This window comes from Pterocles gutturalis, unplaced genomic scaffold (assembly GCF_000699245.1).
Source record: "Pterocles gutturalis isolate BGI_N339 unplaced genomic scaffold, ASM69924v1 scaffold27984, whole genome shotgun sequence".
Classification (NCBI taxonomy): Eukaryota; Metazoa; Chordata; class Aves; order Pterocliformes; family Pteroclidae; genus Pterocles; species Pterocles gutturalis.
In genome coordinates this window covers 20292-44005 of record NW_010134062.1, presented here as the reverse complement: position 1 = coordinate 44005, position 23714 = coordinate 20292, and the positions used below count along the sequence as shown (strand labels likewise).

At 40.9% G+C, this 23714-nt stretch overlaps 1 protein-coding gene across 1 annotated transcript in view; it reads left to right on the top strand.

Annotated features, from left to right (window-relative positions):
* The window catches only part of ABCC1 (ATP-binding cassette, sub-family C (CFTR/MRP), member 1), a gene marked incomplete at its 5' end in the record, with an annotated part of 40786 nt that overhangs the window by 11367 nt on the left and 5705 nt on the right, over positions 1 to 23714 (top strand). Inside the window, 17 exons of the mRNA XM_010081475.1 lie at positions 38 to 130; positions 1540 to 1743; positions 4217 to 4363; positions 4741 to 4828; positions 6278 to 6347; positions 7266 to 7392; positions 8564 to 8740; positions 9802 to 9969; positions 10358 to 10535; positions 14916 to 14960; positions 16873 to 16957; positions 18220 to 18358; positions 19280 to 19487; positions 20347 to 20657; positions 21516 to 21715; positions 22232 to 22358; positions 22743 to 22844. Coding sequence (XP_010079777.1) covers positions 38 to 130; positions 1540 to 1743; positions 4217 to 4363; positions 4741 to 4828; positions 6278 to 6347; positions 7266 to 7392; positions 8564 to 8740; positions 9802 to 9969; positions 10358 to 10535; positions 14916 to 14960; positions 16873 to 16957; positions 18220 to 18358; positions 19280 to 19487; positions 20347 to 20657; positions 21516 to 21715; positions 22232 to 22358; positions 22743 to 22844 — 2469 coding nt within the window. The remainder of the gene's footprint in view (positions 1 to 37; positions 131 to 1539; positions 1744 to 4216; positions 4364 to 4740; positions 4829 to 6277; positions 6348 to 7265; positions 7393 to 8563; positions 8741 to 9801; positions 9970 to 10357; positions 10536 to 14915; positions 14961 to 16872; positions 16958 to 18219; positions 18359 to 19279; positions 19488 to 20346; positions 20658 to 21515; positions 21716 to 22231; positions 22359 to 22742; positions 22845 to 23714) is intronic.

Genomic DNA, 23714 nt, shown 5'->3' with positions numbered 1-23714 from the left:
GATTTTGAATAAATGTTTACAATTATGTGCTTTTCAGAATTTAGGTCCTTCAGTGCTGGCAGGTGTGGCTGTCATGATCCTTCTAGTTCCGATAAATGCTGTGATGGCAATGAAGACAAAAACCTATCAGGTTAGAACCTTTATATGTGCAAGAGTGCTTTTAAGAAACATGTTCTGTTCTTTGACTTGCTCTTGAGGTTTGTCCATTTAATTTTTTTTCCCTCCCTCTATCCCTTAAAAAAAGGGAAGGGAAAGAAGGGTCAGAGGTGTTTTGAATGCAGAATAAACAAACTCAGGTATTTTTAAGCCTTACAGCATATCTGTACGTAATGGTCTAAAAATTTTGCAGTAGTTAAGACAAAGGTAGCAGGTTAGTTGAATGAAATTCCTGATGATTGGATTTGAATTAGTTTTGTTTTTAATTTGCTGCCCAAGAACAAAAGTGCAAATGTAAACTACTGTCTGCTTAATGAACCTTAATAAGTGAAATATTCACTTTTCCAGGATGGTGGTTGTAGTGTTGGGGTTGTGTGTGTGGTTTGTTCTTGTTGGGGTTTTTTGGTGGTGTTGTGTTTTGGTTTTGTTTTTTTCTTTCTTGAGGGATGAGGAGGGAGAAGTCTTAGGTGTTGGCTGTTCTTGATCTCCGGTGGATTTTATTTAGAGGAGATCCGTGTGTTACAGAGAGTGTACATAAGTAAATGTAGACTCAAACTCTTCTGTTTTCTATTGCAAAAACTACTTCCGACGGCCCCACCATCTGTTTTCTGGTACAGATTTCACTACTAACAATTTACTGAATGTCAGAGGAGATTGATCTATTTAAATGAAACCTTTTATCTCTAAATAGTTCCAGATGTTCATCAAAATATGCCACAGTATTTGGCTCCTACGTGGGAGAAGTAGGGAAATCTAGTCTCTTGTAGCCATGCTGCAACTGGTAACAGCTGTCTGGGATAGCTGTACCACCGCTGTCTGCTTATTCTGCCTAGTGCTGAGTCAGAACATATTGCTTCAGTTTGTGCTGCCCTCATTAAAATACTTTATGAAGATGGAAACTTCTGAAGAATGGACTTCTTATGGCTGAATGAAAAGCTTTTTGCCTTAGTGCACCATCAGAGAGCCATTGATAGTGCTGACGATGGAGCAAAATAAAGTTTGGTCTAAGGTTAGATACAAACTGCACATCACTGAAGCTTGATTACAATGGCTTATTTCTTAACTGCATATTGTACCAAGGAGGAAACTGAATCCCAGGGCTCCCTGATGCAGAGTTAATCCCACTTAAGCTAGTGCCGCAGTTTTTTTGATCTTGATTTGTATTTTTAGTTGCATGAAGCACTCTTTTAATTGGTTTAAAACATCTTGTTAATTCTGCATATTTGTTTGTTCAGATAGTGTCTCAGATTTCCTGTCTGGGAAGCTAGTAAGCTTTTGATGATAATGAGGTGAATTTTGCCATTGCAAAATACAAAGCTCAGAACTTTGTGGGTCTGCCAAGTATTGTGCTCTGCTAATTACTTTTTGCAATGTTGTTTTTAGGTGGCTCAAATGAAGAGCAAAGACAACCGAATTAAGCTGATGAATGAAATTCTCAATGGGATTAAAGTTCTGAAACTTTATGCTTGGGAATTAGCCTTCAGAGAGAAGGTGTTAGAGATCAGACAGAAAGAACTCAAAGTCCTAAAAAAATCTGCTTACCTTGCTGCAATGGCAACCTTCACTTGGGTTTGTGCTCCTTTTCTGGTAAGTGAAACAAGTGTACAAGTCTGCTCTCCTTTTTGGGATCACACTTTCCAAGGCAATGCTTGAGAACTTGTTTTGGTTTTGTTTTTTAATGACTGTAAAAGTCAGAATGCCCTCCACAATGGTGGGAAATTGAATACTTAGGTCTCCACTTCTTTATGAAAAGACACTACCATTTTCTGTGAAACTTGGTAACATCCAAGTTGGATGTATTCTAGAAGTTAATGGCTGAAGTATTTGAAAACCTCCTCTGCATCCCCGTCTATTTCTGGTGGTGTACTTGAGGGAATCTAAAATTAAATGGACTGTCAGATTTAGAAGAGGTTCTAATGCACACATTACCCTCCACGTGGTAGCTGTGGTTGACAGAGTAAAAATTCTCTTATTTCGGCATCTTTCCGAGAGCAGCAGGTCCTTAGATAAGAGTCCTTGATTGAATGGGGACATTGTGCACCGGGCATACGTCTGGCCTGGGTTCTCCCAGCATCTGTTTGAGGATAATGTGGAGCCATTGTGTACCCTGGGATTGCTTTAAACTCTTATTTTAAAAAAAAAAAATACTGATATTTGAAACATCCTCACTGTGTTTGTGGTTAGCTTACATTGGATCTAATAAAAGGGAGAGAAGGGTGAGATCACATCAAAATCGCTTCAGAGCCTGTTAAAACAAGGGGCCATTGCAGAAGTCTGCAGAAGCAAATAAAAGCCATGACTACATTAGGATAAAATATGCGCTTTTCCAGTGGAAGGTGTTTAAGTGTACTTTCCAGTCTCGGATTCCTTCCTCACAAACATTTCTAGTGTTTACATTATGTTTTGGGCATGATGAAAGGCAGAAGAAGCAGTGCCCTTGGTAGGAAACATCAGCTGCATTCTTGAGTGAATGCTTTTCTAAAAGAAGTCTGAGATGATTTTAATATAAATACATTATTAAATGAAGCTTCTAAATAAAACTCTGCAGGTGGACTCCTTAATGCTGTTCTGTGAAGTCTGATAAGACAAATTTGCCTAACGAGTAGCGCTGTTTCAGCCCACGTTGTGAATGTGTGGCAATGGTCCTGCACCTCAGCGGGTTTGCCACTGTGGGAGAAAATCGGTACAGCCTGAAGTGTGAGGCTGTTGTTTAACATCCTGTTTCTCAGATTTTTGATCTTTGATATATGTTCTTCTGAACTTCTCATTAAAGAATTATTGCAAGTGCCTACTTGAGGGCACTTTTGACATGCTAAACTCTCTATTTTCTCTACTCCTTCTCCTGCTGGGATGGCCAGGGCTCTTTAAAACGTTGTTTAATAATGGTGTCAGGAAACTATCCATTTTGCAGTACCTCCCCTATTGCTATGTGTGCTGATAAGGGTGGATTTCAGACTAATCGCTGGTAACACAAGAGTGCAGACTTGCTGCTTGTGAGGTTATTCTTTGGACCCTGTCTTGTTTTTGCTCTCTGTGGGAGGGCTTTCTCCTTGGGATGTGGTTGTCCAAACGGAGGATTGTACAAACAAGCTACTGTACCAGGCGCAGCGAGTCAGCCGCTGTGCAAACAACAATACATGTCTTCACAGCAGTCAGATTTTTAACAGAAATACTAATGGCTTCAATGGATGCTGTGCTTAGATGATCCTGTTCCTTAGGCATTTGAGCTAATTGTTTCAAGTCTTGTGTAAGGGGGAGTGCCAAAAGATTCGCCTACCGTGATTTCTTGTTTTGTCAGTCTGTGGGAAAGAGCTGCTGGATCTTGTGATATACTGAGGTATGAGTGGTGTTACCATGGAAGAGAACACTGTGAAGGGAATAGGTCTGAAATCGAACATTTGGTTTTACTTAAAGTTTACTATAATTGAATCAACACATGTAAAAAAAAATTAAAGTATATGGATTTTTAAAATTATGTTTATACCTCATGACTGGTGATAACAGCGGTTCAATGTCATTTTCTTGTCCAGCATGGATCTTAAGGTTTTCTGTTGTGAACTGTTAGGTACATCAAGGCTTCATCTTTGTAATGCAGTGGGCTATACTTGGAAATCTAGGGTTGTGGTAGTCCCTACAAAATATAAAAGAAGTTAGCATTGAGGTGTTCCTAACTTTTCTGTCTGTATATGTTAGTGCTCTGGTGTCTGGTACCGTCGGGAGTAATTTAAAACTGAAAGAGAGCAGCAGGAAAGACTAGTGATCATTCCTCTTCTTCCGTTCTCCTGCAATGTGACCACAAATAGCCTGGGGCATTTGTGGTTTGACCCTTGCTATGTGAAGCAAGTGAGTACTTGAAACCTTTCCAAGAGGAGCCATCAACTCAACAATAGATTTAAATCAAATGATTGTTTTGCAAAAAGCCTTACCAGGAGCGAGGAAGTTACCAGAACATTGCTCTCTTTGAGTTGTAGAGCTCGTGATTCCATTTGTCCAGTGTGACTTCTGTGTTAGTGGCTTTAAGAAATATTACCCTAACTGTAACCATTGCACTTTGTTTCAGGTTGCCTTGTCCACCTTTGCTGTGTACGTCACCATAGACAAGAACAACGTCTTGGATGCTCAGAAGGCATTTGTTTCCCTAGCATTATTCAACATTCTCAGGTTTCCATTGAACATGCTTCCTATGGTTATCAGCAGCATAGTAGAAGTAAGAGTTCAGTCATTAACAGGTGTTTCTGTACAGAAATAGCTACTGGGTGGAAAGATTACATTCCTGTGTTTAGAGAATGTCCACTGGTGAAATTCAGCCACCTGAGAAAGTGAGCTTTGTGTTAACTATGTGTTAACTGCTATGCAAGCGATATTATCAATCCCAGATATGGCAGATGGGTGTTCCTGAAATCAGACATATTTCTTGTGGCTTGGGAAGTGCGAGTTTGATCACTATCCAAGAACGTATCCAATGGATTTAAAGAGGGATTAGGAGTGCATAATAACGATGTAATGTATATGTGCTGCAAAACAACAAGCTCTTGAATATTATGAGCAGAGTATAAGATAGTTCTGTATCCCTTTCCCATGTAGGCCAGTGTCTCCTTGAAGCGCCTTAGGGTGTTCCTGTCTCATGAAGAATTAGATCCAGACAGCATAATCAGGGGTCCTGTCACAGAGGGTGAGTTTCTCTTCCTGTTGAAGATCGGTGTGTGCGGGTTTTGGGTGGCTTCACAGTGTTTCTTTTGATTTCTGTAACAAATTTGCTTTTGTTGGATTTCACTGATAAATTTTAGCCAGCAAGGAGAGAAGGGAGTTTGTAAAATGAAAATTATATAAAGTTTCTACTACCTTCGCAGGTAACTTCTTTCCTCTCCCCAACTCCTATGTCCAAACTACAGAATGGTTGCATCCAGACACAGATGGTCACTTTAAAAATTCCTTATTAGGCTGTTTTAAGTGTAACCATTTAAAATTTTTAGGCATTTATTAGCATGATAATTAATGCTGTGCCAAAACCAGCATTTTGGAGAAGAACAATCATGTAACACTTCAGCATCCTTGAAGGGAAAAGGATAAGTCTCAGTTCTGGCAAATGCCTCTGTTTTCTGTTTTGTGCAAAGAGCATTACTCCCAATGTATCCAGTGTTGCCGGTCTGGTAATATAGAGCCGTTTAGGAGATAGGTAAGCGTGAAGGCAGATTTACTGAAAAACTAAGGCCCTTTTTCTTGCAAAACAAATCTTTAACTACGTCGGTCATTTCTAAATGATTTTTCTTACTTCCTTTTTACAAAGATAGTGAAATCCCCATCACTCCCTCTCATGCAGTTAGCTGAGCTCTATAGCATTTTAGTCACTTGGCTTTCTGGTAAGCAGCTATCTGCTGTGTTTTTGGTGGGTTTTTTTTGTTTTGTTTTTTTTTTTTTCCTCTTCATCTTCCTTTTGGGAATATCTCCTCCCCTTTCTCAGCTGATAACTATGAATACATTGCTCACAAATCTTTAGTGTGGGGTTTGGGTTTTTTTTTTGTCCATAATGGGTTGCACTTGCTTACCAATGTAAGTATTTACCTAGGCTAAGTATTTCCTGCATACTTGGTTGAATTAGGAGTTGTATATTTTGAGCTGTCACTGTAAAAACCTACAGATGCCAGTATCATGCGACATTGCACTGAACAGTATTTTTCATCAGTTATTTTATTTGGTAGTTTGATTTATTTTGCCCTGTCATTGTTGTAGTAACTTGGCTTCACACATGGAATTGGCAGTTTAGCTGATGCTTCCACTGAAGCACAAGTCAGACTGAGGCTGCTAGTTTCTTGAGCTGACTTTGCAGTGCTGCAGTGAGTTGCTGGATAAAAGAGGATGCAGCTGAGTAAATCAAGATCTTTGTAAAGTTGACATTCATATACCTCCTGGTTACTGAATGAGTGTAACCTCAGAACCTCTGTCTTGATAAATTCAGTAAAACCAGAAGACAAGCTTTCAGTAAGCAGTGGGTTGTTCTACTGGGAATGTAGCTTTATACTTCTGCTTTTGTGTGCTTAGATTGACTTCTGTGGCATAAACCAGAACATACAATTTAGCTGCTTGCGTTGGCATTTTAAAATATGAATTTTCTATTTGTCAGCTGAAGGAAGCATTGTTGTAAAGAATGCAACATTTGGCTGGGCCAGAAATGATCCTCCTGTACTGAACAGGTAGGAATTAATACCCTTCGTTCCACTCCATAATCTTGCTGCATCATAAATGATCTGTATTTGAATTATAAAATCTATATGCAGAAGAGTTTGTTGCCTTAAAGGAACAGGAGAGTGAATAACATTTGTTCTATCTATATATTTTTATCTTTTTTTTTTTAAACTAAGAGCTTAATGAACTAGAGGAATTTATGAAGTATGTTGTATGTATGGAATGCATAAAGGGGAGTAGCAAGAGGTATAATGGGAGGAGAGAAAGCCTCAGATTTCAAGCTCTTGCTTCGTGCTGCGGAAGGGATGAGCTCCATCTAGAGGATGCAGCCAGATTAGCCCCTCATATCCCTAGTGTCTCATGTCTGCACTATATCCTGAGTCTTCCTTTTAAAATCTTATTCTCGCTGAATTGTAGCCATCCTTGATTCCAGTGCTGGAGAAAACCAGTGAGGAACCTTGCACATGGTATGACTAACAAAGTAACTGGGATGACGCAGTTACAAGCTGCGTCCTCCCCGTGCCCTGCCCCCTTCCTTAATTTTGACTGCTCTTTCTTGGGCCTTAAATTGCATGTTCTTTGGGACAAGGATGCTGTTTGAGAAGCATCCATTTGTATCTACATTTGTGTTCACAGAACATTTGAGAGAAATATTGGACAGATTGTGTCACAATGCTTTTTTTTTTTTCTTTTTTCTTCCCCTTTTGGCTAATTACATATTAAGATGCTATGTGCTAAGTATAAGAAGAGCTGGGTGCTTTGTGGATGAGAGGTGTGCATTTTCAAACAGTTAAAGTTTCAGTGCTGTGTCAGCATTTGCAGTGGGTGTTCACATTGCATCTAGCTTTATATGGGCTGTTCAATAGACTGTTTAACTACTGGGATATGCCAGCAAGCAAGGCTGAATAATGTGCACTTTATTTCAGCATTAATTTCACTGTTCCTGAAGGCTCCTTGGTAGCTGTTGTTGGTCAAGTTGGCTGTGGAAAGTCTTCACTGCTGTCTGCATTACTGGGGGAGATGGACAAAAAGGAAGGCTGCGTGGTTGTCAAGGTGTGATGTGTCTGAAGAATTGTTCAGCTATTTGTGGGTATTGCCAGAGGGATTCTATAGATTTCCAAGTGCTGTGAAGAGGGGAAGAGAGAGCCTTTCAAATGAATGAGTTTTTTAGACTGATTTCCTGGCAAGCTATGTATATGCCTTAGCCTGCACTCTGTGTAATTGCCTGTTAAGCCTCAACACAACTTCTGAATCTGATGGTTTGAGATTTACCCACATAGACAGAATGAGGGAGGTCTCAAAGATGAGTATTCTCATGAGTCTTGTTGGCAGCCAGGTATGAGATGGGGAGACCATCTTATACATATTCCAGCTTGAGGAAGAGCAGTATTGTTTTGTACAGTCTTAGACATCAGAGAATTTCAAGGAGAGGGTACAACCAGACACCCAAATATGGAAAAACGTTGCTGTTGTAGTTTGTACTTAAACATCAGAGTTGCACAGAGCTCTCAGAAGAGAAATTAACTGTAAATAAGTAAACTAAGTAAAAAGTCCTTGTTTTGGATGTTGTTGCTGCTGTAATGTATGGAAAGAGAATTATTTTAAGAGTGAAACAAATATGATGCATTTAAAAGAATGGATGTTTGGTCACCTCCAAAATTGTGGAAAAATAAAATAGGTGAGATCTGAATCACTGATTATTTGTGCAGAAAGAGAAGGCAGAACTAATCTTCAAAGCAAAATACTTTGCAGAAGCTCTGTCTCTTCCTTTGAAGTGACTTTTATATAAAAACTACTTCGTCTGCTTTCTGCAGAAATTTCTTGGCAGGGATGCATTTGTTAAACACTTGCATTCCAGGTTAAATTGTTTTATGCAGAACATAATATATATGAAAGAACTAATGGCTTTTGACATTCAGTAATTGTGCAAACATTCTCTAAACAAATGTGTCCTCCAACTTTACATTAGAGAATCGTATTTTGATTTAGGTCCTTTATTTTCTACCAACACACTTCGTTACATTCACTTGTAGAGAGAATTATAAAAATAACATTTTCTAGGAGGTGGTAGCCCAAAAACTGCTTCATACAGTTTTGAAATGACCATAGGCAATTTGTGAGGTGACTAGTACTGCCTGCCTCATGAAACCCTGCTAGGCTTTAACTTTGTGTGCAGACTTTTAGTCTAAAGTACTGAATAAGGAACTTTTATTTTTTCTTGCAGGGCTCAGTAGCCTACGTTCCTCAGCAAGCCTGGGTCCAAAATGCAACTCTGGAAGATAACATTATCTTTGGAAGGGAGATGAATGAGAGCCGGTACAAGCTTGTGATTGAGGCTTGTGCACTGCTGCCTGATATAGAGATTCTTCCAACAGGAGACAAAACAGAAATAGGAGAAAAGGTATTTAAATACCCACTCTACCATAAGAGTGCTATTGCTTGTAGTTAAGGCCATATGACTTCTATTCTACTTTATCTTAAAGTTGTATTGAATTTGAAACAGTCAGAGTAGGAATCCTCTAGAATAAGAGGTAAATTTGAACAGTATGTTTTCTTTTTGTTTAAGCCTCAAAGGGGAGGAAACCCGTCCTCAATTACAAATGCAGAAGCATCTTGCAATGACAGTTTTTAATTGTCTCTAACTTGCCATGGTCATAGAGCAGAAAAATGTATGGAAGCAGGAGGAAAAGAACCTTCTGAACACTTCAGCTTCATTTAAAACAAGCAAACAATTCCCTGCCCCCCAACCTAAAAAAACAAACCACAAAAAACAACCACCACCCCAAAACTGGCCCTTGGTTGCAAAAGTATATGTGGTGTGGTATTTAGAAACTTGTACAGAGATGTAGTGCTCTTCTGTGGGAGCAGAACTGGGTCTCCCCTAACCACATGGCCAGTGGGGTATGAGTATGTAACTTGCTTGGTGTTCTGCCAAGCTGATGTTCTCCAGATGACAGGGATATGTAGGGGTATGTGCTTTGCCTGCTGTGGAGTTATAGGTGGGGTATAGCTGCCACCTGACAGCCCCAGATGCAGTAAAGGGTGCAACTTTATCTTCCTTATTGGTCAGCAGGCCAACCAAATTGTAGAGTGTGAACAGTTTGTTTATTAAATGGGAGGCAGCACTGCAGAAATACAGCTGAGAAGAAAAGTAGTTTCTGAAGGTACAGTTAGGTAGGTTGGTCTGGCTTGATTGCTTTACAAGACTCTCAGACACTTTATTTTTACTAGCCTCTCGCTGACAGTGAGAACTTAATAGGCATGCTTCCGTCCAAGAGGATTTTGACTGTGATGGCTTATGCTGTTGTTGTAGTGAAATTATTTGTGATGGAATCTGTTTCATACAGTGCTGAAAATTCTCTAATTTGCATAAACCACCTGTGATTTGTGTCTTTCACAGACTGTAGCAGGACATCTCTTTTCAGCTGTAAATAAAGAGACCGTATTTTCTTCTTTCCCCAGGGTGTGAATTTGTCTGGAGGACAGAAACAGCGAGTCAGTCTTGCTCGGGCGGTTTACTGTAATGCAGATGTCTATTTATTTGATGATCCTTTATCAGCTGTTGACGCTCATGTTGGGAAACATATTTTTGAAAAAGTTATTGGACCAAAAGGAATCCTGAAAAATAAGGTATGTCATAATGAGATACTTGTCTCTAGAGAATGATTTGTTTTTCTTTGCTGAGTTCAAATTATTCCAAGTTTGTCAAGTTGCATATTCAGACTTGTTTCAAACATCTGAAAAATAAAAGGATCCTCATGAGATTTTTAGAGGACTTTTATAGAACGCTGAGGTTTTATAATGAAATGTGCTGTGGTTTCTGTAATTCAGAATTCTTTGATGGAAAAAATCAAGACAAGGACAGTATTTTTTTCTTTAAAATGCTATATGCCTGTCCATAGTTATCACTGTGTTATACGCAGAATCCAAGCAGCAAGAGCAGTAGTTCAGACATTGTATTTACTAATTTGACATGTTGAGATGTCAGAAAAAAATTTTATTTTCTTTTGCTATTTAGACACGGGTTTTGGTAACCCACGCAGTCAACTATCTGCCTCAAATGGATACCATTCTGGTAATGACTGATGGAGAAATCTCTGAGATGGGCTCCTACCAGGAGCTGCTGAAGCAAGATGGGGCTTTTGCTGAGTTTCTTCGTACATATGCTAATGCTGAACAAAGCATGGAGAATAGCGGTAAGCTTACAAATAAATTCTCTTGGGATAAGCTGATGTGTGGCATGTTAAGGGAGTCCCATTAAAGGAAAAATAGTAATTTCTTTTAACTTTCCTTCCACTATTACTATTTCTTGTGATGTACCTATAAGTAGAGGTGCTTATTTCTTGAGGACATTCAAGGTTATGAGATTAAACGTACGTTCTTTCTTAAAATTTATGAAAATGCAGAGCAGATCTGTAGTAAAATTCCTCTAATTTAGAGCAAAATTCCAGATGGTTGTGAGATCAAGTAAAGGCCAGCTGGGTTTTATACACCCTTTCTGTGCTTATTTTAGGATGTGTCTTCTTTATACAGATAATTCCTTTGGGGATGGGGAGGAGGAGGCAGCAGCTCATCTTTCTAGCTGATGTCCCTGAGTCCTGCTTCTGCTTTACAAAACACAGCTGCACTGATACAGGGATATACTTTAGATACTTTTTTTACCTGCAGACCTTTTTTTAGCTCTGTCGAGCTTGCAGTATTAGATTTTAATAGGGAATTTAGTCTCTTGCCTCCAGCTTGTTTTCTTCAGCGACTTGCCTGTGGTGATTTCCTGACACTCTTCCATATGCTTATGCGAAAAAGCGTGAGAGGTTCTTGCACTGTGCTGATGGGGGTTAAGTTGTTGGCATGTGCTTGAGGCCTGTTTGGTAGCAAATGCCTGCTGCTGAGTGCTGCAGAGCAGGCTCTCCAGAACAAGGAAGGGACTGAGCCCACTTTTCCCTTCATCTTCCACTTGGAAAACCCTTGGTTCCCACCCATCCCCTAGAGGGAAAGCAGAGGCATTTTTTTAGTCTACTCCTCACATGTCCGTCAGAGGCAAAATGGAAATGGTGCCACGTTTTAGCTACGCTGATGAAGTTGTGTGAAGCGTTAAGGAGGTGCTGAACGGCTGCTTTTGGCAAGGGGCTGCTCCTGATGTTCATCTAAAAATTCCTCCTGTGAGGGCTGGGGTGGTTTGCCTTAATCTCTGAAGCTGCCCTCTGCTATCCAGGCTGGCAACACAGACTGTCCTTGGAGGCTATGAACGAGCACAGTTTGTCTCCTGGGTGTGCAAGGTGGCATCTTCTCCTGGCTCCCTCTCGTGCGTCCAGGGGAGTTGGATTTGGGGGTGATGTGTCAAGCTGAGGCTCAAGGTTAGGATGCCCTGCTGTAAGCTATCTCTCCTCTTGAGTGGTCTCTTGATGTGTCTCAGTTGTCACTCTGCAGACTGGGATGCTGGTTTGGGTGGACGCTCTCTGTAAACAGCAAGTGCTGTATGGGTGGGGTCTCCTGCTGTAAAAAGCGCTGCAGGAAGAGATTTCATGGAAGTAGAATCAGGCTAACTTCTGCATATTTTCTGTAGGTGCTCCTATAGCTACTTTGGGCGCAGTGAGACTTGTCTCAGTCTTCAGTGTAGGAGACTTCTGGAGACTAATTAACTTTCTCTCTGCTTCCCTAGGAAATTAACAAGTTGACTTGTACGAAGATTTGCCTTCTTTAGTAGCCTTGTTCTTTCAGCCTTTGTCTCCTCCCCTTTCCAATTGCCTGTCAGGTTTTAAACTAAGTTATTTTACTTTTCCGTTTAAATACTGAATCTTCTTTTGGAAAGTGAGCCAGTGCTTTATCTTTTGCCGTACTTCTCTGCAGTTGTCTAATAAAAGGCACTTCTAACTTCATTATGACCCCGGTGGTTCGGAGAGGATTGCGATGTCACAGGTTTGGCATATTTGCAGCAAATTTGTTTTTCAGTTTGGGTTGAGTGATCTTCTGCCAAGGGTAAAAAGTGAAAAATAGGGTCATTATTTGCCTGGTTCACAGGGATAATACTAATATTTATCAGATGTGTAAAAGATCACTAAATATTACTAAAAATCACAGTTCTTGGATAAACACAGAGTAATCTGTGATGGGAGTCAGCCTGAGCTAGCTGAAGGGGGATCTGCACACCCACTTTAAAAGGGAGGCTCTGTTATGTCTGAAGCTACATGTTGGCAGCTTGAAAATACTCAAGCTGGAGCAAAATAGAAAATTCTGGATTGGTATTTTCTGGCTGGAATACATCCTGCTTCTGCAAGGCTGGGAAACCCTCTCCTCCTACGCAGCCTTTGAGGTTTGGCTGCGAGTCTGCTCCCCATTGCCTCCCAGCCCTTTTCTCGCATTGGGATTCCTGAGGATTACCTGCTGTCTCTGTGCTGCACTGCTGCTGCCTTTCCCATCCTCAGCTTCATGGTGTTTCTTCTGTGTGTGGGAAGTCTCCCTGTTCCAGAAAGCTGCCTTTGACTCCTATGAGTGCATTTCTGCTTTGGTGTTTCCCCCCACCCTGACTTGTAGCTGTTACCGCAATACCTCTTGCTGTACAGAGGGCAGATAGTTACTCTAACATTACCTTTCTTCTGACTGTTATCCCTTGTCTCCCATACAAGCTAATGCAGCAGATGTTAGTGTTTGTTCTAATGTATGTGGGGGTTGGGGTTTTGCGGTTTTTTCCAAACGGCTTCAGCATAAACTTTTGTTTGTTCTTGAAAAGCCAGGAGCTATTTTTAGTGTTTGTGGGGTGTAAAAGTGGCTCCATGGCAGTGCAACTGTACCATAAGTTTGAAATATTTTTTAACTGTCTGGTTCACCTTTGGCCTTGACTGCAGTGCCTGAAAGACGGAGAGGTACAGCGTAATTAGTAGTTCTAAATCTGGTTTAGTAGATTGTGTGGGCTGTCTCCCCAGCATTTGGCTCTGACTTTGTAATCAAATAAAAAGCTGAAAGACCTTTCAGTGGCTACTCAGTTAAATATATTTTTTTTTAATATGAGAATTGTCAGCACAACAGGTTAGTCTGTTTTGTTTTGGAGGGGAATGGGGGTAAATACTCTGAGAACTGCTAAGGATCTGGACTGTAGTGTTTAGTTCAACAGTCTCTGCATATCTTGCGTATCTTCAAGGGAAGCTTCTTGATCTGTTACTTGTAGCTATCCAATTTGAATGTCTTCAAGTTTTTTTGTTAAATTTTGTGGACTTAGTTCCACAAATTTCAGCTGTTGTCCTGCATGAAGTAACAATCTGCTTTCTGGAAAGGATAGTATGGTACAGGAGTAAGATTTGCAGGGCCTTGCTTGGCCTCTGTATAAATTGCTTCCCAATTGCAGCAGCAAGAAAAAAAAAATAGATTTCTTTTTAAAGTGATGAATTTGAAAGGAAGATAGCTTCCTTGCTGAATAGCTTTGTATTATACCCTAGGTAGCAGTGTGTATTTTGTAATAAAAATCGGTTCTGTATTATGGGCTGGAGTTTCATATCTGCAAGGAGAAGCATTGTGCCTTCACCATCAACACGGTCTCCCAGTAAAGCCCAGAACACCTGTATTTTGTAGCTGTGCTTCTTTCTAACAGCATGAGGCTGAGTTGAGCTTCATAGCAGTGTGGGATAGTTAAGATAGCTTGTATGATGCCTGTAGGGATGGCTGGGTGCTTCTTTCCTTTCTGACTCCTTGGAAGGCAAGTACTAAATATTGAGACATGGTGGCTTTTTTCCAAATGTTGTTGTGGAGTCTGGACCTGAGTAGTAATTCAGGAAACACCTGCCTGTGTCAGGAAATAATCTGACTTTCTCTTAAATTAATTTTAGTTATCTTCTAGCGAAATTCAACTCTTTCCTTTCTCTCTTCTAAAGTAAAAGCAGTTTGCAGGCTCTCCCCGAAATGGCAGAAGCAAATATTGATTCAAGATGAGTGCTGTGAGGGTATTAAGGTGCTTGGAAGCATGAAGTATTTAACTGTTTCATACTAATCTGTCCATGCAGGATGATGACTGGGGGCTACAGAGTAGATGGGACTAAGTAAACCTGTGCTGCCAGAGCTCTCCTCTATTGCAGTTGCATGACTATAGCAAGGCAGAATAGGAGAGCTGCAGGAGGAGAAACGTAGCCATGTGGACAGAACTTGCCACTCTGAAAACATGATGCTTTGCATGTTTAGTGTTAAGGTCAGGGAGTCTCTTACGATTCTTGAATGAAGTCTCCCCACCACTGGGGAAAATGCATATGGTAATTCCTTGTACATAGTGAGGTTTTTCCATTGTTATTAGGCCACTTTAGATTAACTTTTTTGATTCTCTCTTCATTAGTGCATGTCTTGAAAGAAAGGAAGTTTCTTGATCTTGTAGCCATCTGATTTGGATTTTTTTTTTACTTTTTCTCAAGATTGCCTTTTTTTGACTGTATATGAGGCTTGGTATTAAAAAGAGATTCAATTTCAGCAAATTTGAGCCTGCCCTGGGCATTCATGGTTTTTGGGTTTAGGCTGTGCTACTTGGATGCATTTGTGTTTGTAAAAATTGAAAATTGGTTGAGTGTGTTCTGGAAAAAGTTTATTAAATGTACTTTTAGACTCAGATCCTTCGTTAGAAGGAACGATTCAACCTCTGGAAACAGGTAACTGCTTTTTCGACATGTGGCTTTATATTAGTGCTTGTTTTGGAGTAATATGAGTAGCTGCAGTTCATTTACAAGAGACTGAGTCATTATTAGAAGAATTCCATCTGCACAATAGAAGGTATCGGCTTGGTTTGCATGTTACTTGTTTGTGCAATGCTACAGCAGTTGGTGTGTCAGCTTGTAGGTGACTCATCAGCAGCAATTCTTTATCTTAAACACTTCTGTGAGGAAGCTTTAAATAAACTTTTAAGATGCACCCTGGACTTAACAGTGTAGTGAGTGTACCTAGAGAGACATTGTTCAAGATTGACCCCAAAGGTCCTTTTTGTTCTCATGTGTGTATTCAGTACTTCCCTGGCTATTCCCTTTTTTCATTTTTAGACACATTTTTCAACAGAGCCCTCATTAGGGAGCTTATACCCTAGATCCACATCCCAGATTTACTGTGGCAATCTTGAGCATTTTTTGTCCTCAAGAGGTAAATGCAGTATAAGCAGGAAATCTTTGTATCCTAAAACACAAAATCAAATTGAGCTGTTAAGGCAGGATGGTTTATTTGCAGTTTTGTTTTGTTCATGTGAGTTTAGAAGTTCAGTGATGCTCTAAAGCGATACAATTCTGGAATGCTTGCTGATTTTCATATGAGAGCCTTTCAAAAAAAAATGCTGTCAAGTGCTTAAAATAACTAGCAGTCCCATATTGGTTTGCTCTCATTCATATAATTAAAAATAAGAACTAAATAATTTAATTCTTCACTTTTTCACATTTTCCTCTTGCTGCTTCTTCTAGACCACACTGAACAGTTTAGCTTTGGGTTTTTAGAGTAATGAACCAGTGTTCAGTTTGCAGACACAGGAGGGAACAACTTTATGTTCAAGCAGTCCACAATTAATGTGTTGATGAATTGTTTCATGCATATATTTTGCTTTAGTATACAACGATGAAAACTTTGGAGTCTAGATCTACACAAATTTTCCCACAAATCTTTTGAATAGATACAGATGGGTGTTTTGTTTGCATAAACCTTTTAAAATGTAAAATTCTTATTTTGTTACCAATTCTGAATTATCTTTCATACTTGAAAATAGAGTTACATTTAATTGACAGTTAATTTTTTAGGAGTCAGTAATTTGTTTTGTGTTAGGAAAAAGATGACATAACTTGAGCCTAGAAGTTTTACTCATGACACTGTGTTACACTCAGTCAAGTTGCTCAGAGAAAGCTTAATATTTCAAGCTGATAGGTTTTGTGAAGTGTTTTAGACATCTGTCTTGTGTGTGCTGCATCTTGTTACAAATGGGATGTTGTGGGATAACAAGACTTTTTTTTTTTTTTTGGACAAGTGACATTCGTAGAAAGATCTCTTGTAAATTAATTCGATACCTATGGTTGCTTAAAAACAACAGCCTTTTGCATGTTGCTTTCTGCTTAATTTTGCAGGAAGGCTCAAGGTTAATAGGATGTGCCTTCTGTTTTTACAGCTTTACTCTATCATTTACTAGAATGTCATCTTGTGTTGTAAAATTAAAATAATTTATAGTTAACTGTGTAAAAGATGTGGTTTGAAAAGGAATGGTTGGATTGTTTGGTTTTTTTCCCCACAGAGTGAGTCAGTGTGATTTGGTATTGCATGCTTTAACATCAAGTATGTCCTTACATTACATTATTATTACTGACCTACATTTGGTAGGAAAATAGAACAATAAATGTTCACTGTCTTGGCAACTAGTCCCATTGAGGGTGGAACTAAAGTGATTTATTCACCTGGTCAATTATCTTTTAGTGTATGTAAATACTTGTGTTCCCCACTTCCTCTGCAGGTTATGACTGCACCTGGCATGTAGAATTGAAATGAAACCTTTGTATCTTTCGCTTACCATTTTTATGTTTACTCTTCCGCCTCCCCCAGATACAAGTAGTCCATCTGGAAAGGAAGGAAAGCCTATGGAAAATGGTGTCCTTGTGAATGAAGCCCCTGGAAAGACGATGCACAGGTGTGTATTCTCTCTTCTCCCTCCCGCCCTCCTGTTACTCAGCTGTGGAAAAACAGTAATTTGGTATTTATGATATTTGTTCGAGGTAAATGTATCATGCTGGATCCAGCAGCCTGAGGGAGGTGAGGCTGCTGCTGCCCCATTGCTCCAGGTCCAACAGTAGTGAGGCTGAAGATATACTCCCAGCAGGCACGCACACATAGAGTGTACATACACACCACACGTATATGTGGCCAGCCACACAGATCACGGACACTTAGAGCACCCACACAAGCACAGCACCAAATGGCCTCACCCTGTTCCCATCTCTGGCTGAGCAGGATGGAGGATCACTCGTGAGCATATGATACATGTGTGTATATATACAGGGTGGATCCCTCCACTAGCTGAGCTCAGACATTTGGTCTGCCCAGTAGCTGCTCCTGGATCCCAGTCTCCCTGGTTGCTAGCAGCTGGGCATATGAACCTCTGAGGCTGCAGTCCCAGTCCAGATACTGGTACAGACTGTTGCACATGGACGTCTGCATGCACAGAGCTCTTGTGCTGCTCTTCTTTCCATGTGGAGAAATACTTGTGTTGTACCAAGATACTGAGGGTTTGGCTCACATGAAAGGGAGAGTATCAGGTTGGCTCGTCCAGCTTTCATATGCTTTCCCAAGGCTTCTGCAGTTGGCTGCTGTCAGATGGGGTGAAGTGCTAGGTCAGACTAAAGGTCCACTTAGTACAGCTGCTGCTCTGCTTGAGAGAGGCCAAAGGCAATCACTCTGATTAGACCTTCCCGAAATCAATCTCATAGTCTAGGCCTTACTCTTACGGTGCTCTAGAGATACTGTATTTCTGGAAGCTAATGAGTGCCTGGGAGTACAATTGCACATCTTGATGCCAATGTGGGTCCCCTTTTTGCACTTCAGCACTGCACTGTATATGGTGATGGGGTTTGTAGAGGCTGATGATAATGATCACCAAGCATTTTTCTTTCTGGAGTTTGATTGCTCAACCAAGACTTCTTTGGCTAGCCTGTTACTTGTATCTGAAGATGGGCACTTAAGAACTGAATGTCATCAGGGAGGATTAGGAGTGCACCGTGAGGGGAGGAGGGAAGCACTGGTAACCACTGGCCTGATGATGACAGGTTAGGAGATAGATTATCACCAGAATAACGTAAGCCACTGATTTGGAGCAGTGGGCTGTTGAAGTCTATTTATGAAGTAAACGCCTGTCCTGTATCATGCTAAGACTGAAAAATAAATGTCTTCAAACAGGCAGCTCAGTAACTCTTCAACATACAGCAGAGAGACTGGGAAGTCACAGCACCAGAGCAGCACAGCAGAGCTGCAGAAGCCGGCTGCTGAAAAGAATTCCTGGAAACTGACGGAGGCCGACACAGCGAAGACTGGGAGGGTAAGGTCTCCCGTTCCCGCTTCCTGCACTCTTTTTCAGTTTCAGAAAAATCTACAGGGTTCAGAGGAAAATAGCTTCCAAAGACTATGTAACTGGGGTGGGAAGTGTCTGAGTGGCTTCTTGGACTTGCTGTTTGCTGTGTAATATTTCATGGAAGTGTCGCTGTGCCCTTTGTTTCCAAAGCTGAGACCCAGGTTTGCGTGCAGAAAGAGTGCTGACACCAAAACTTTTGTTTAAGAAGATGGGCCTGACCACATCAAAGTTTAAAAGAAGAAATGAAAACCTTGCAACTATTACTTGGAGAGAGGTTGTGACAAATTAGGTGACCTAATGAAATCTGCCCTTCAGCATAAGGAGCTGGAATTGACTCAGATGAATTTAAGCCAAGTTTCCACTGGAGACACAAGTATCTAATCCCAGGATACCCAGGGCTTTCTGAGAAACCTGAGAGTGAAGTTCCTGGGAAAATGGCAGTGACGCCTCCTAGCAGTGTTGTTTGAATCCTCTGGTTAAAGATAGATAATTTTTTAAAAGCCTTGTGGAGCAAGGATTTAATTAAAGGCTGTGTAATCTTGTGGTAAAAAGAGAGCCCCGTAACCTGGAACTCATCAGTGAAGTTTTTGGCTCTGCCACTGATGCTCTGTGTTATTTCAGGCAGCTTTCTCCCTACCTTTCTCTTCCCTTGGAAGACAAGAGAAAGATGATGTGTGCCTGTCACAGAGGGATGTTGGGTTTGGCATGTCTCCACAGAATGCTTTGCAGCTTGTGTTCCCAAGCAGTGGCTCTCTAGAGTGCAACTGTTGTGTTTTTATGGCCTGACATGGGGATAATGACTAGAAATAGGGGTTGGAGAAGAGTGAATTGGTAGTTTTGAAACTTAATCAGCAAAATGATGACTATTTTTTTCCCTTCTGTCTTCAGGTAAAGGCAACAGTGTACTGGGACTACATGAAAGCAATTGGACTCTTTATCTCATTCTTGAGCATTTTCCTCTTTATGTGTAATCATATAGCCTCCCTGGCTTCCAACTACTGGCTAAGTTTATGGACGGATGATCCTGTTATCAATGGGACACAGCAGTATACAAACATCAGACTGGGAGTGTATGGAGCACTAGGAATTTCTCAAGGTTTGCTTGGTCTTACCTTTTCTAAGATTAGCTGGTTCAGAATGTTTCTAATACTCTTGGTGATCTTGTTTCTCCAGAACTGCAGCAGCTGTTTGCTCAGGATTTGCATGTAGGTTTTCGTAGAAAGATGAAAAACTTAAATTAAAAAAAAAAAGGGCAAGCAAACCAAACTACAAAATTATTCAGTTGGTGAATATATATATATATTTTCTTTCATTTGTACAAAATCAGAAAAACAGTGGTTTGCAGGGGCTGATGAGCCAGCAGTTGGTGACAAAATGTCTGACCCAAGAAATTGCTCCTTGGCCTGTCAACGAACTCTGCTGGCCTTCTTCGCAGGGACAGTTTGTCCCAGGAGGCCATGGCTGTGCTGCCTCCCTTGCAGCCATGACCCGGCTGAGCTGCTTAAGCTGGTGGTTCCTCTGACTGCTTGAGGGTCCATCCAAGGCACTGCGGGGAGGCCAGCGCAGCAGCTTTTTGTTATGTGTGTCGTTTTTGTGTTCAAAGTTTGCTTGCCATGAAACTGAACAGCCCAAGTACCCCACTTCAGAATTGCCATAAGAATCCTGCAATAAAAACTAAGTGCCGTGCTAAAATACCATGGTCTTTGCTCAGGTAAAGTGCTCATGTATTACACAAAATTTTGTAACGGAGAAACAACTTCCATGAGACAAATGTGATGTTTTCAGTTATTTTTTTTTTAATTACTTGATGTATTTGCTGAGTCTACCTGTAGTGAACCTCAGTTCTCTGAATTATTGTACTAGAGATGTGCTAACGCTAAATGATGACAGAATGAGGGAAATGTTTTGTGTGAGAGGTGGAAGCAGTTAAAAAAAAAATAAATCTTCTTTTCTAGGTATTGCTGTGTTTGGCTACTCGATGGCTGTGTCAATAGGGGGAATATTTGCTTCACGACACCTGCACCTTAACCTGCTGCACAATGTCCTCAGGTCTCCAATGAGTTTCTTTGAACGTACACCCAGTGGAAATTTGGTGAACCGTTTCTCTAAGGAGATAGATACCATTGACTCCGCCATTCCACCAATCATCAAGATGTTCATGGGCTCAACATTTAATGTGATTGGGGCTTGTATCATCATTCTGCTGGCCACACCTATAGCTGCTGTCATTATTCCACCTCTGGGACTTGTCTACTTCTTCGTGCAGGTAAGAGGTGGTACCTGGGGGCACTGGGACCAGCAGTCAGTCATTCTCTGTTATTAAAGACAGTTCTTCCTGTGCACTAGGGTGGATTTTAATGTGTTTAACTTGAGTCATACTTGACTGATTGTACTTGGCATGGTTTATTGATTAGCTGGCGTTAGCAGAGCATTTCCTTCCATTGTCAAGTGTAGAATGACTTGTGTGCAGAAGGTAATCCTTTAGTACGTAAGCAGATTTTATAAAAATGCCATCAGATTTTGAGCCAAATTTTGTATAGCTTGTTGCTCAAAGTCCAAATATGGAAAACATACGGGCTTTTCTGAAACTTCCAAGCAAAAGAGCTTTTAGAGGGGTATGTGTGCATCGCTGGTGTGCCTGTTTCGTCAGTATTGTTTACAGAACAGCAGAAACAATGGCAGCCTTTCACTCCTGTCCTGCGTAGGCAGGCTGTGCTTGCTTCACTTTTACTTTACTCTTAGAAATCTAGTAGAGCCTGTACAGATTGGAGAGAAGAAGCTGGGTTTTGACTTTGACTCTTGCATTAGTGAATCTATCAGGCTCCGTTAGGAAACCTTAAAGGCAATGATGTGTGTGTTGTATACTGTTGAACTAAGCTTGCAGAGAAGACAAAGAGGAGAAAATGGCTATTGTATGAGGTGGTTTGTGGCAGTTGTTTAAAGGCAGCAGAGTGTATGTAATGGTCTTTTTAGGCCTAAAAGTGTTAGAGAAGGTGTGCATTCCCACATGTAAGTTGAATCTCTGTAACTAACAGCCCAAATGGCAGGGAACTCTCTTATGATTCCCTTTGTCTTTTCAGAAGCAGTCTGGATGTAACCATAATTCTCATACTCTGATTTGCAGAGATTTTATGTGGCCACTTCTCGTCAGCTCAAACGCCTTGAGTCTGTCAGTCGTTCTCCTGTATATTCTCACTTCAATGAGACTCTCCTGGGAGTCAGTGTCATTCGAGCCTTTGAGGAGCAGAAACGTTTCATAAAGCAGAACGACGCGAAAGTGGATGAAAATCAGAAAGCTTATTATCCAAGCATTGTCGCAAACAGGTAACAGTGGGGTTGAAATATTGAAACACAGTTATACAGGGAGGGCATGGTTCTGCTGCCTGTGCTCCTTATAAATCACATCTCTCAGTGTGCTTGTCCAGGGTAAGGAAGCCTGTGTGGACATATCTGTTTCACAGATGTTTTGCTTACACTTCTGTGATGGAATGAAGACTACTTCTGAATTTATTTTCTTTCTGAGAGTTCCTGCCTTACTTCTGGGTAATATTTTTTTAAAAGTTGTGACTAATTGATCCCAATGTTAACCACAACTACTTTCTGAACTAAGACAAAAATTTATGTACCTGGAAGGTCTATTAATTTTGGATGCCTCTAGGTTTGCATGCTGCTGGAGCAGAACCTCAAGTATGTGCAGTTCCTGTGTCACTGGCAGTACGCAGATGCTGTAATACTAATCTTTTCAAAAGCTAGATGTGTGACAGAACATTGATTGGCCACATTCCTAATTCTCTGTGGGTGAATTACTGGAAAGATACTTTACATTTTTCTGTCTTGCAGGTGGCTGGCTGTCCGTCTAGAGTATGTGGGGAACTGTATTGTCCTCTTTGCAGCATTGTTTGCAGTGATGGCACGCAACAAACTCAGTGCAGGACTGGTTGGCCTCTCGGTGTCCTACTCACTGCAGGTGATTTTACTTTTTTTTTTTTTTTTTTTTTAAAAAAAGCTCTGAATTGTAAGACTGCATCAGAAAGTCAGAACCTTGCTATGGCTTTGGAGGGAAAACTAATATAAGGAACATAGAGAATACTACCTGCAAATAGCATCTGGAAAGATGCTGGGAAGTTCTTTCTGTGTCTTGCCTATGTGAGGGGATGTGGCTAAGATGACTCATCCCCTGCATATTAAATACATCTGGACTTTTCTCCTATCCAGCACTGATAAGCCAAGATCTTGTCTGTGTTTATGCATTGCATGAATTTGCAGTGCTTTGGTTGTTTAGGGTTTTTTTTATTTATTGCAGGTAACATATTTAGTGTAAACTGCTTCCAGACTTCTTTTCCTCTTGCAGATTACAGCATACTTGAACTGGCTAGTTCGCATGTCATCTGAGCTGGAAACCAACATTGTTGCTGTAGAAAGAGTCAAAGAATATGCTGAAATGGAAAAGGAGGTACACTGAGTTGTCCACCACACCTGTAGAAGTCGGTGCCCTGTTCTGAGGTCTCACCTCCAGCCTGGCTGAATGGGTTGGAGGGTGTAGCTGGGCATGTCTTTTGAGCTGAGGGATGGGACATTGTTTAGTGCTGTCGGTGCACTCCCTCTAGAGACAGGCTGTATCTCAGTGGGTAGCTCCTGGGGGTGCTTTTGTGCACTAGCGTTTGCATAGTGTTATTGAGGAAATGTGCTGTTCTCCCCTGGGCTGGGCAGTAGGGCTGTACAGATGTTTTGGTTTCCTAAGTGCTTAAACATTTCTTGTGTGTTTCTCTTTTTGCTCTCAGCATGGGGAGTAAAGAGGATTTACTTCTTTTGTTTTGATTCAAATCACTTACTAACAACTCATTTTTTCTGCATTTGTGCCTGTTTTGGCTACAGAACAGAGTTCTCTGCATCTTCTCTTGGCCATGCCTGTCTCTTGAACCTGATTTGAGTCACCATTTTTGCAGCCAAACATTATGAGGACCCCTCTTAGAATTTTTTCTCAGGTTCTGGTAGCAGGCCAGTGTTTATACAGTTAAAAGCCTTTTTGTTCCGCACTGGCAGTGAATGCAGTGGGGTGTGTTCTCTCCTCTTACACCTCTGTGGGAGGCTGAGGCAGCAGCTGTTTACTTTACCAGCTTGTTAATCTTTTAGTGCTTATGTCTCAGTTAAACTGCTTCTAGTTGCACGTCTGGGTTCCGCGGTGGTTTCCGTACTGTGGTAGGGGTGTACAGGCAGGTTATCTGCATACGTGCTGCCTGTGTGATTCTGCCATTTGTAAGAAGAAAGTTTATCCAGCAAGTGGTCCATGTGATAGCAAAGCCCTTGGCTACATACACCATTT